This window comes from Parasteatoda tepidariorum, chromosome X1 (assembly GCF_043381705.1).
Source record: "Parasteatoda tepidariorum isolate YZ-2023 chromosome X1, CAS_Ptep_4.0, whole genome shotgun sequence".
NCBI classification, from domain to species: domain Eukaryota; kingdom Metazoa; phylum Arthropoda; class Arachnida; order Araneae; family Theridiidae; genus Parasteatoda; species Parasteatoda tepidariorum.
This window is the reverse complement of record NC_092214.1, coordinates 8,188,863-8,202,078: the sequence shown is the minus strand read 5'-3', so window position 1 is coordinate 8,202,078 and position 13,216 is coordinate 8,188,863. Positions and strand designations below refer to the sequence as shown.

Below are 13,216 nucleotides of genomic sequence, written 5' to 3'. Positions count from 1 at the left end.
AGAATAAAATTTAAAATTATAGCACATTTCAATACGTAGTTTTTATTAAATTTAAGCGGTAAAAGTAGTAAATAGTATATTGACTTGACTACAAGAAATTATCCGAAATTGATTTCTAGCTTTATTGACACAGGTGTTTCGTTACACCCACATTTAGTATACATTTTTAGAAACTTTTTCAAATGTATATGAGATTGAAGTCGCAAAATTCATATATGGGCGAGGAAGAGGAACAAAAAGGCTATCGCAAAATGTCGAATCACTAGTGAGGAAGATGGGGTGAAAACTATCAAAGCTAGTTTGATTGCCAGATGAAAATTGGTTGTGTTTCTAATAATCACATTTCAACTACGCTTAATTTCTTTCGGTAATAAAATGGGTTTTATTCTTTAGTAAATTGCTAGTTTTCAGAAGGGAGTTTTTCTTCCCGTAAATATCATTATGAGACTCCTGATGCGTATATTTTCTGAGCGGAGATTCTAAAAAAATACATTAAGAGCGGTCATTACGAAATGTCCTTTATAATTCGGGGAATGAGTCTGTTAATGTGCTGTGTTCACTGAGTGTTGGGATCATATATAGGTAAAAAAATATCGCGAATCAAGTCGATACATATTCATGCAATTAAATAATGCTGAACAATTGAGCCGCAATGGCTCAGAGGATAGAGCTTTCGCCCTCCAATGAGGTGAACCGGGTTCGAATCCCTGTGATGGCTGGTCGATACGAATTCCGCATCCGGCTAGCACCAACCACAGTGCTGACGTAAAATATCCTCAGTGGTAGACGGATCATGGGTTAGAGTCCCCTTGCCGTCAGGCTAACCTTGGGTGGTTCACGTGGTCTTCCTCTCCATGTAACGCAAATGCTGGCTAGTTCCGTTAAAAAGTCCCCCACAGAGACAAATTTCTCTAACTACTTGATCCAGGAGTTTCTTTGCTTTCTGGATTGGGTTCAAAATTACAAGGCTGCACATTAGTAGTCATAAACCCAAAAACTGGGTTAGCTGTTCAACGACGGTTATAAAATGAAATAGAATACTAGCATTAAATTGATGAAACCCATGAATATGAAGTGTTATTGAATTTGTGTATAAAAATTTTGAGCTTGTAAAATTATTTTACAAGAAACTGTTTAAAATACAATTAGAAGAAATTTTATCATGAAATAATTTCTAAAAATAAAAACTTTCTCTTCTTTTATTTCTAAAACATTTCATAATATTTCGAGTTAAAAATTAGTGAGCACTCTTAAGGTTTATTAAACAGATAAAATACTTAATTTAACTAGCAATCAACTTTTCAATTGCTCATAATTTATTTCCAAACTGAATACGAATCATGAAACTAATTAAATATTATTCAATATACAGGGTGTTCAGAAATCCCCATTCTTAATTTTTGTAATCTTTATGAAAAATTGAGCAAAAAAAGCTATTTAGAAAAAAATTATCAAACTCTGACTAATCATAATCGAGGCAAATCAAATACAATTAGAAATTAAAATCAATAACAACCAGTTTAAGTGACTAAAGGGCAAAAAGCATCTTCAATTGACTGCGATATATTTTATTGGGCAAAAAAATTTCAATTTTTGCTGATTTTATATTAGTTTTGATTTTTGATGATTTTAACTTTTTCTTTGCCTTGAACAACGATTACGATTCGTCAGAGTTTAATATTGTGTTATTTTCTTACATAAAAATTAATTTGTCACCCTTTTGTGTGAATTTTTTGTTTCTTATTTCAAACTCACTCTTAGAGCATATACAACAAATACAGGATAATGTATATGTTACTGTGAATGACCGAAATTCGTGGTTGTTGACTTCCATCGGTGAATGTTGACAATCACATAATCGCTTTGGTAAATATCCAAAATATATACTAGATCTAGTTAAGTGCCCGGTATACATTTGCCCAGTATGCCCTACATCAATGTTTTTTTGAGGTCAAGTGCCACTGCTCTGTATGCATTTAACCTGTACACTGATGGTTCTCCTAATCTATCCTCAGAAGATATTAAAATATCGAATAAATATAATAATATCAACGAATAAATTAATATCAAATATGACATAACAAATATTTCGGTTATTCTCCAAAGCAACTATGCGATTGTTGACATTCACCGGTGAAAGTCGACATTCTCTTGATTTCGATCATTCAAGGTAACATCTATTTTAGATTAAATTTTTTTGCATTAATAGCTTTTGTGACTGTTAATGACAAGTACCTCTTAGGAAGCACAAAATAATTAGATACTTTCTAATTAGTTACCTTGTGTAGGATGGAGCAGGAGGCATATCTGGATGTTGTACAGAAAAACTTGAGACAAAGAAGCTGTTACCTCTTTTTCTGAAAGTTCTTAAATGAACGAAATCCCTGTATAAAATAAATAGGTTTTATTCAAAGTTATGATTGTTTAGCAAATTCGAAAAACTTGAGAAAATAAAACTTATCATAAGCCTTCTGCTCGGACAAAATTTTTAAGCAAGTACAATTCAAAATTTATTTATTAGTAACTACCATTTTCTTTAAAATTATGAGTTCTTTCTAGAAAATAAGCTGTTTAAAGAAACTTTCATATTGTCATATGTAAGCCATTTCTAAGATTAAAATCAAAAATCTTATGCGAAAAATTAATATAACCTTTTATAGGACGTCACAGAGAAATAAAATTTTGAGTGTGAATGTTTTTTAAAATATTTCAGTTTGACATTCCTAATGTCAAAACCCTAATTTATGTGAAAAGAAGCAAATTGCACAAAAAAAAGCACTTCTCTGAGCTCCAGATCTAGACATTTTCAATTTCATTTGCAATTATTTTTTTTTCTCACATAAATATTAAAATTTCTGGTTTTTGATCCATCCTAATATACAGTATGCAAAATAGAAAACGGACCACCCAGAGTAACTTTTTATTTAATGATCGGATCTTCACCTTCTAAAACTCAATCTTAATGGTTCGAGGAGATGACCACAAATATGCTATTTAGTGCAGACGGTATTTTTAAGTTACGAAATTAAACACAAAAGTACTTTCTCTGAATAAACATACCTTTTCTTCAACGGATATCGATTTTCGACCCCAGAAACATAGGGGGTAATCGCGATGTGGAAAATATGGTCCGGATATTTTGATCAGGAGAACGGTGCAAAGTTCGGGCCCTTCAATGTTAATTTTACTCTTTGCGTATTTCGCCCTATCTCTAGAGATTTTTAAGTGAATTGAAATATTTTAGCACAAAATTATAAAATTCTTTTATTCAAAGATAATTCCATGCAAAATATAACTTTCAGTAAATATTTTTTTATTATTTTATTAATTATTAGTCTAAAAAGTTTTGAATAGTAAGGTATACAATTTTTTTGCATCATTTTAAAGAATGTAACTTTGCATTACAAAATACAAAATTTGATCTAAATCGGTAAAATAGTTCCAGAAAGATCGAATTTTAAAATATACAACTTTTTAAGAATTCGATTTTTCAGAAACTATTATACCGATTTCGTTTAAATTTTGTATTTTGCCATCTTAAATTGCGTTCTTTAAATTGATGTAAATAATTGTATGCAATAATATTCATGTTTATTTCGATTTTCATCAAATTAAATAATAATTATTTTCTAAAAGTTGCATTGTGCTTGAAATTATTTTTGGAAAAACAAATGTTATACTTGTGTGCAAAAATTTTTCAATTCTTTTAAAAAGTTCTCAATACGCAAAAGGTAAAACTAACATTAAGAGGTAAGGTAAAATTAAGAGGCAAGGTAAAGGTAAAATTAACTTTCCTGACCAAACTTTGTACCATATTTTCCAGTTTGTGACCGTCCCCTATATTTTCAGAGTCAGGAATCCGAATCTTTCGAAAAAAATGTTGTACAGAGAAAGTGCGTTTTTGCGTCTGATTTCGTAACTTATGTATTAGCATATTCAAAATCACTCTTTTGGACCATTTAGATTGAATCCTAGAATGTGAAGATCTCAGCGTTTATGGATGAAGCAAATAATATATTTTAAGATAAATTGCAACATCTCTAGAATTTTTCTCGCATGCATATTACTAACACAAATCATGATTAGCCATTAAGTTGTAATAAATTTGAACAAAATTATAAAAGTATTAAGTTGTAATAAATTTGAACAAAATTATGCGCATAAATTTGAACAAAATTAAAAATTTGTAAAATAATTTGTCATTTTAAAATCTAATCTTTAATCTAAACTTCTACTATCATTTTATTTCATTATGCCATAAAACTACTTTTTTTTCTATATATATACTTCTTTAATGTGGCTTAAAACTTACCTATTTTGAACAATGAATTCTTTTTTCAGAATGAAGTATGCTATATTTGTTTGCTTGTTAATTTGCTGAATAACCTGCAAATTTTTTAAAATTCAGATATTATGTATACAACAAAATAAAGCTATCAGATCATATTCTGTAATTTTAAAATGATGAAATGTAGAAAATTAAGTATTAATAATAGTATTTCTATATCATATAACTCGAAAACATCTAAATTACTCAATAATAATGTTTTATAATTCAATGCATTTTACGCTTTCTACTTTCTACTAGCACATTTTTAATTCAGAATTGTTTTTCCTCAAATATAATATTTTATGAAGTTTACGTTGTAGTTGTAGTTTTATCCCCGCCAATTTCAATTCTGTTAAAATTCGATATATTGTGAGCAAATAATAAAATTCTAACATGAAGAACTTTCACAAGCGAAAAGAATATTTTGAATACAATTATAGCCAGGGTTAGAGGAAATTATTCATCAATTATATGTGAATTATTCTGAAAGGTTTTGTTAATAATATAATAAGTTTTTTTCAGTTATAAATATTCTAATGTGTGAACTTAGATTATTCAAAACTGAATGCGATTTTTTTAGGTGAAAGATTATATTCCATGTTTAAGCGCATCTCTAATGCTGAAACAAGGTGTCGTATTAATAAAAATTAAAAATGTAAGACTATGGACACAGAATTTTTTTCTCGCTTTTAAATATTTTTGCTTCTAACATACAGGGTAACACTTATAGTTTGCCTAAAGTTAATTTTGTTGAATCTGTCTCACGACCTGGAATTTATAAATGACAGCAAACTCTGAAGAATGGGAAAATGTTGCTTAAATTTGATCAAAAATCTCAATAATAAAGCTTCCTAGAATCCTCGTAAGCATAAGCAGAGGGATCCACCGGAAGTTTCTTCNATTTCATGTTTAAGCGCATCGCTAATGCTGAAACAAGGTGTCGTATTAATAAAAATTAAAAATGTAAGACTATGGACGCAGAATTTTTTTCTCGCTTTTAAATATTTTTGCTTCTAACATACAGGGTAACACTTATAGTTTGCCTAAAGTTAATTTTGTTGAATCTGTCTCACGACCTGGAATTTATAAATGACAGCGAGCTCTTAAGAATGGGAAAATGTTGCTTAAATTTGATCAAAAATCTCAATAATAAAGCTTCCTAGAATCCTCGTAAGCATAAGCAGAGGGATCCACCGGAAGTTTCTTCAAGTTTTGTTATTGTTTGCATTCACTCAGTCATCCATACCTGACACAGTTTTTAAAATTTATGTCAAATATTTGAACTCTGTAGTTTTTGAAAATTTTGTTAACTTTTTTCTTTCTTTCTTTATTTTTATATAACTCATTGTAAACATAGTGACTATTTTCGTTACAGAAACCCTTCGAAATTTTTAGATCAAGGAAAGGATCTTTAAAAAAACATAAGACGCTGAGAAGAGATAAGTTCGAAAATTTGGTTCAGCTTTGTTTTTTTTTCTTTCCTTTTTTGGACGTATTATTTCATTGCGTAGTATTATTGTTTTATTGCATGTAGAAATGTTCATACCTTTACAACACTTACAGAATTACTTCATAGAATTACATTTGAAATGAATATACTGAAATTGTTTCAGTTAAATGAAACTTACTTTAGCTTCTAAGAGATTCCGATTCCATTCTGTACTTTTGTCAACATTAAAAAATAGTTTGTTATTTAACGATTCAGGGTCCATTTCTATAACACCCTAAATGAAATGAAGAAAATAAAACTTATTAATAAGGGTATAATTTTATTTACACTTCTGTTCCAAAAATAATTTGTGAAATAAATGCGTGAAATTTGCTGGAATCAAAGATATTAAAATTATTTAAGTTTAAAACTAATCATGCTAATGCCGAGTAAAGCAACACCGAGCGTTTGATTAGAAATATGTCTCACATTGAAGTACATATTAGAAATATATCTCATATCTAATTTGCCTCGCATAATTAATTTTCCTCACACAATAATTATTCAGTTAACCTCCCTCAAATCAGTCAATTTCCTCTTACTAATTAATTTACCTCAAATAACATGCCGCACAAAACACAAATTTTACCAGCTATTTTCTTCGTGGATCAAAATGACTAAGGTAGTCTTATTGTTTGCTCAGCTGTCACTTTACGAATTATAACTATTACAAAATGGAAACACATCTGCCTTAATCTTGCGAACATTGCATCCAAAAGCTATGATTTGTCATAAAGGATAATAAATAAATAACTGCTTTTTTTTTTTCTTCTTCTTCTTTTTTTTTTTTTTTTTTTTTTTTTTTTTTTTTTTTTTTTTTTGTATTTTTTTTGTAGCCCAAACTCTTCTTTAGAAAATGGCCAAAGTTACCCCGGTGGCCTAAGTGCCAAAATGACAGCACTGATGGATACATTTTTTTTTATTAATTTGATTTCTACTTTCAAATGCTCTTAGAACTGTTAAGCATAAGCTTAAAATATTTCTGGCGTGAACTTTATGCAATGTATCTTATTTTGGGGTAAAAAATGTAGTCCTATATGTTTCTTTTTTTAATAAAAAGGAAACCTTGCGAAATGTTTTTAAAAAAAATTACTAGTTTGTCCTTTTTATGGCAAAACATAGTTTAAGTTCACATAAATTTTAAATTTTCATTTCTAATGTTGATTTAAAAATTGCGAGATTTCAAAAATTGTATTCCTTTACGAAGTTTTGTGAACTATTTCGGCTCTTATTGGCAGCTATTATCTTTTTATGCACTTTTTATTGTCTAATTGATGAAGTATTCACAAAATTATTTTAATGTTTATATTTAAAAATATGAGTGCTTCATTTTGTAAAAAAACTAACCAACCAATTAAAACGATTTTGTAAGTTACTATCTGAGTGATTTTACAAATATGGAAATATTTAAATTATGCTATTTTCTGAAAATAAATTGCAAAAAATTTGAAAAAAAGAATCACTGAAATACTTATATAACGCTAGCAGAGCTTACAAGTACTTATTTTATTTTATTTTAGTATATTCTTTAAGTTGCAGTTTATCGCGTGAATATCGTGTTAATTTGTTTTATGTAATTCATTGTGTCTCATTCTTTTCGTTATAATTCTCTTCTAGGTAGTATTTTGTGACAAATTAAACCAAATTTCCACCAATAAGCAGAGCTTTCTGATTACGAGGTGGATAAAAAAAAATTGTGAATTTTATTTACACAAATATTTTTTGTAAATTTATACGAACGTGTGAAAATATAACAAAAATATCACTGGAATTAATTTTATATCTTCATAATAAAACTTTTGAATGTGACGCGACCAGTCAATCGGAGTCAAAGATTTTGTTTGAAAAAAGAAAAAAAAAGTGTGTCGCTAATTAAAAAAAATCGAAGTTTTTTTTTGGCCAAAAAGTACTTTAAATTTCCGTTTTCTTTCCTGATTTGAGCTCAGATGCTTAGATAATTTTGGTATTTAGAAAAGTTGTATTCTTTTACATAGATCAATAATAAACAAAAATGGAATTAGCGTTATAAGTATTTCTAATCATATGTTTTAATTATGCATCGGGTTTAATTATTAAGAAGGACATAAATAATAATAGAATACTCACTTCATATTTAAACACTTTGCCAATTTGAGGAAGAGTTTTGCAATAAATGACATCATCCTCATCTTTGCTTTCAATTGCCCAACCTGGACTATTCATTATTCTTTCTGACTCTGTTATAGCTTTGTCAGCTTGGCTTTCATAATTGCTTTTCTTCTTCTTTAAGAAAATATATTAAATCAATTTCAATAATAAAACTGCACTTTTTATTAAAATTTTTATGCACTTAATATTAAACTTATTTTCCCATTTATGATAAAAAAATTCTAGGAAATCCCTTCCATAAAAGGGTAATAAATTTTGTCATAAAAGGGAATCCCCTTTTATGATTATGGTTAAGGAAGACATTGGAGTATATTTTCTTTTTATAAATAGAAAATATATTTCTTAGAGGTTTCATGTAGATTCCACAAACGTCACTACCAATGGTTTCCAAAAGGTGTTCCACTGAAACTTAGTCTTCCATTATAAGGGTAGTAAGAAATAAGAAAGTAAGAAATTTTTTAAAATCAGTAAAAGTTATATTCATGTTCAATCCACAACTTATTTAATATCTCAGTTGTTTATATGAACTTATTTATGAAAATGCCATAAGAAAAGTAGCAAAATTTAAAAATAATTTTTGTTTAAAATAACAACATATAGAATAAATTATGAAAACGATATGCAATTATATAAACTTCAATTGGTATTTCTCCTCGAGCTTTTCAATTCAAAATAAAATGGCTAAATTGAAGAATAAAGGATTACGTTTTTATGATTACTATTCTCAACGTTTATAACAGTTCTTTTTTGAAACCATACTTCAGCTAATTTAATTCATTTTCATAATGCATACACCAATAACAAATACACATATATATGACATTGAATAATCCACTGAACAGCGAAACTAATTTTTTTGGTTTACGACTACTAATGTTCAATTCCGTAGCCTTGTAATTTTGAACCCAATCCAGAAGACAAGGGTACTCATGAATCAAGTATTGCAGTATTGGGTGAAATTTGCCTTCATGGAGGACTTTTTTTGAGGGAACTAACTCGCATTTGCTTTACATGGAGAGGAAAACCGCGAAATCCTCCCACGGCTAGCCTGAAGTCAAGAGTACTCTAACCCATGATCCGTCTACCGCTGAGGATATTTTACGTCAGCACTATGGTCGGTGCGAGCCGGTTGCGGAATTCCTATCAATCAGCCTTCGCTGGGAGTCAAAGGAAAAAAAAAATTAGTAAAATTTGGAATTCGCGTAATTATGTAGAAGTAATGAAATACAAAGTTTCTTTTTTTAATTAACAATATGAATTCTAATATTTAACTACTAAAGCCATAGTAAAATAGAATTCGATTCAATAGCAAGTTCTTAGGATTCTGCTAAAATAAATAATAATATTGTGAAGCTTTATTATAGGCAAATAATACTAATTCTAAATGTTTGCGTAGAAATTATCTTTTCTCCAAAAATAAAGGTTCATTATTTATGTATGGATAAATGGAGAGAAAAAAATTGTTACACAAAAATTATTATTATTTAATTAATTAATTTTATGTTTATTTATTTATTTTTTTTTTGACTTGAGCAAAATGGTTTTTATCTACAACAGCATGAAAGTTGTGTTTAGAAACTATCTTTTTATTTTGTTTTGCTTAGTATCCTTTTCTCGTATCAAAAACTAAATTCGTGTAGATAAAAAGTCTCCTGTGGAATTGTTCATAAAAGTTTTACTGGATACCAAAATGGACTTAGATTTTGGTTTTGAACAAAACTTGGAATCTATCTTTTTCATACGGCTCGTTAAGTATTATGTTTGCAATTATCACTTTCTGTTCAATTAATTCAGTGCTAAAATTACAAGCAGTATGCCTCTAAACACTATTTTCATTTCAGCTTTGGGATCAAGTTATATGAGATAGATAAAACCACAATTCAAAATTTTCAGTTTTTAAGTGAATATATCAATCATGATTTATCAAAGCTCTCAGCCAGTAAATTGCTTTTTTCAATGTTTAGTTAACGTTTTTTATTTCTCTATTTATTATTATCATTATCGCGTATCTTTACGAAAATATAATGTATTGTTTGAATTAACTGCTTTTTATTCCAAATTTATGATAAAACGTTTATCAATTGCAAATGTAAAAGAAAATATATTACCTTATCAATTTAAATTTTGGCAGCGAAAATCAGATTATGAATTTATGTTATCGGTTTTAATAAATGAAAAGAGCGTTATCAAAGGTGATGCATTCTGCCAATCTAAAGATAATTTTAGTGTTTGAGAAAAGATATAAAGAAGTTAAGGTTATTTTCAATATTTTCTTTTCTGGAAAAATGGTGTTTATTATTTCATCAGACATAGTTACTAGAAAAAACTTTGCAATTGTTTCATTGCTTTCGATTGTTCGAAAAACTTCATTATTTTTTTCACTATACACTTACGATAAATGCAAATTAAATATGGTAACAAAATGATTTAGTTGTATCATAGGAGGAAAATCGATTTTCGCCATCTAAAATGGAAAAAATAGAGTATTTTTAATGTTACTTTTAATTTTTTTTTTTTTTTTTTTTTGAGATTAAATGTCCAAGGCATATGATTCTGAACTTTGTTTTGCTATTAAATAAATAATAAGCGCAATAGAATTCAGATAAAGTTAACCTAAAAAATATCTAGAAATAGAGCTATCTGCATAAAATAAATGCTAACAATGATATCTAGATGATAATTAAATATATATTTTATAATAATGAACTTTTAAATTATAAAGGAAAAATCTTTTTTAAGGATAATTTAATATTATTCCTAATGCAGTCATTTGAATGATTATAAATTATAGAATCAAACTTTATATTTTGAAAAGGCTATCACATTGCCCCTGCTGAATGAAAGTAAATGACATATTTTTGACACACGTATTTTAAGAAACAAAAGCTGATAATATTTGTCAATTTGGCAAAATCATCAATTAATCCAATTATATAAAAAGCAATAAAAGTAACTCTTTTGATTAAGACGCAATTTTTTATTTTATTTCATGACCGCCGTTGAACAGCCGACCCAAGTTTTGGGTTTACGGGTACCAATGTTCAACGCCGTAGCCTTGCAATTTTGAACCAATCCAGAAGACAAGGAAACTCCTGGATCGGTACCCCCAGAGGCATTGATTTGCTATGGGAACATGGAGGACTTTGAGACTCGACAGATTTAACGTGCATCAGCCACCATTTACTACACGGGGAGTCTTTGACCGGCGGGGACCGAACCCACGAACTCTTGGACATGGGCCCGTCACCCCACTGACCAAGCTATCCCGGCCTAGTAGCGACAATTTAATTTTACATTGATTAACTAGCAGCGTTACATTACAGACTCAAAGGATGGACATCGACAATAACAGTACAATATAAAATAGCTAGTCACGTCACAGGTATTTATTTTTTATTATTTTTATTTTTATTTTTTTTCTTTTGCATTTAACATAAATGGCCATCACGGGTAGCTGAAAAGCTCCGGACTTACCGTCTGTCCCCAGGGACTGGGAGCAGGGTCAGTGGTGAGGCGTGTGTGGTGATCAATCACGTTGGCTGCTATTGTGAGCCAGTCCGTGGTTGATAGTGGGGTATGTATGTTTTGTTTATGTTGTGTTGTGTGTTTTACCTATTTTTATTATGAGTAGTAGTTGAGGCAGTGTTTTGGCGGATAGTGAATTATAAAACTTACCAAAATCATAAATGGTGGTAACTTATTAGAAATTAGTAATTAAGTTGGCTGACTCCTCCCCCACCATTTTTTTTTCTTTTTTGAATTTATATGAATAGCCATAACGGGTAGCTGAAAAGCTCCTGGCACACTGCTTGCCCCCAGTGTCTAGGAGCAGGGTCAGTGGTGAGGTGTGTGTGGTGATCAACCGCGTTGGTTGCCATTGTAAGCCAGTCCTTGGTTGATTGTGGGATATGCGTGTTTTGTTTGTGTTATGTTTTGAGACTATGTATCAGTGTTTGTCATAGAGATTTTGGGAGTCTTGAGAGACATAGGGATATCAGTTAGGTTATATTTGGCCAACATTTTTACCGCTATGGACGCTGATTGGTCTGCTGAAGACCCAGCTGTTGTTAAGCCCTTGTACCCTGGGTAAAATGATCATGATATAGATTAGTGTATTATTGTGTGTGCGTTTATCGACAGTTAAGCCATTTCTTGTTTGTGTGAATCGAGCTTGTGGGCTTTTTCTTTAATATATATATATTTTTTTTAATTATTATAAGCCTCACGGACAACAGCTTGTGTTGACTGACTGCCTGCCAAATGTTTGTTGGTCAGGGGTGGGGCCAGAGTGTGTTTTTATGCTGCAGCAATGGTTTGCCTGGAGCCCTAACACCTCATGATTGTATTTGCTGCCAGTATTTTTACAAAGCAATTATTAGGTTTATGACATATTGTCTGTGATGTTCCTGGTTATGGCAAGAATATTTATTAGTTTTTGCATGATATGCTTGCTTTTGAAACTGTCTGCAAATATCGTTCTGCCTTGTTCATTGGGTTTTTTGAGGTGGTACGATTCAGTTATTGGACAGTCATGTAGGTAGTGACTTGGGGTACCTGTGTCATCGCATGGGCATGTGTCTGTTCGCTGCGTCCTGTGTAAGAATGAGGGGAAGAAGCCATGTTCTGTAAGGAATTGTATTGCTGCTAGATGGTCTATGAGTCGGTCTGTGTCTACTTTAGGGTAATATGATTTTGTTGTATAGCCTTTTTCATTTTCGTCCCAGTATGCTTGCCAAAGTTTTTGTGTGATGTTTTTAAGTTTATTTCTTAGGCTCGATGGTGGAAGCAGAACACCGCTGGGAATCCCGTGACCTGCTGTTGCGTCTTTAGCCGGTAAATCCGCTGCCTCGTTACCTATGTTACCTGTGTGCGCTGCCACCCAGTGTATTTGTGTGTTGCATTTTCTGATTAGGTGTTCTAGTTGTCTCTGTGTTGTTACCACGTGTCGGTCTTTTTGCTTCGTTTTTCTAATAGCGTGTATACTAGCCAGACTGTCTGTGAAAATTATTGCATCTTTGCAGCTGTGCGTCTCTAACCAATTGATGGCTTCTTTGATGGCTAAAACCTCTGCTTGAAACACTGTGTTTTCTTGTTTTAGCGTAAATTTGTATGTATCTGTATGTTGGTTGTTGTGGTAAACACAGAATGCAGCTCCATTGTCTGTTTTGGAACCATCGGTGTAGATTTGTACCGTCGTTGTTTTGTTAGTTCTAGTACTTGTTGGTAGGTTAGTGTATTTATGGCTAGTC

The 13,216-nt window shown here is 30.5% G+C and overlaps 1 protein-coding gene across 3 annotated transcripts in view; it reads right to left on the bottom strand.

The window, feature by feature from the left end:
• LOC107448378 (steroidogenic acute regulatory protein, mitochondrial) overlaps positions 1 to 13,216 on the bottom strand; it is a 46,260-nt gene that overhangs the window by 3,432 nt on the left and 29,612 nt on the right. For 2 of the 3 annotated variants that reach the window (XM_071187856.1, XM_016063546.4), the window contains exons 2-5: positions 7,926 to 8,081; positions 5,959 to 6,054; positions 4,313 to 4,386; positions 2,280 to 2,384 (exon numbers count right to left, since the gene is read on the bottom strand). In XM_071187856.1, coding sequence (XP_071043957.1) covers positions 2,280 to 2,384; positions 4,313 to 4,386; positions 5,959 to 6,054; positions 7,926 to 8,021 — 371 coding nt within the window. In that variant the 5' untranslated portion in view covers positions 8,022 to 8,081. The remainder of the gene's footprint in view (positions 1 to 2,279; positions 2,385 to 4,312; positions 4,387 to 5,958; positions 6,055 to 7,925; positions 8,082 to 13,216) is intronic. The other variant, XM_016063547.4, reaches the window with a different exon arrangement.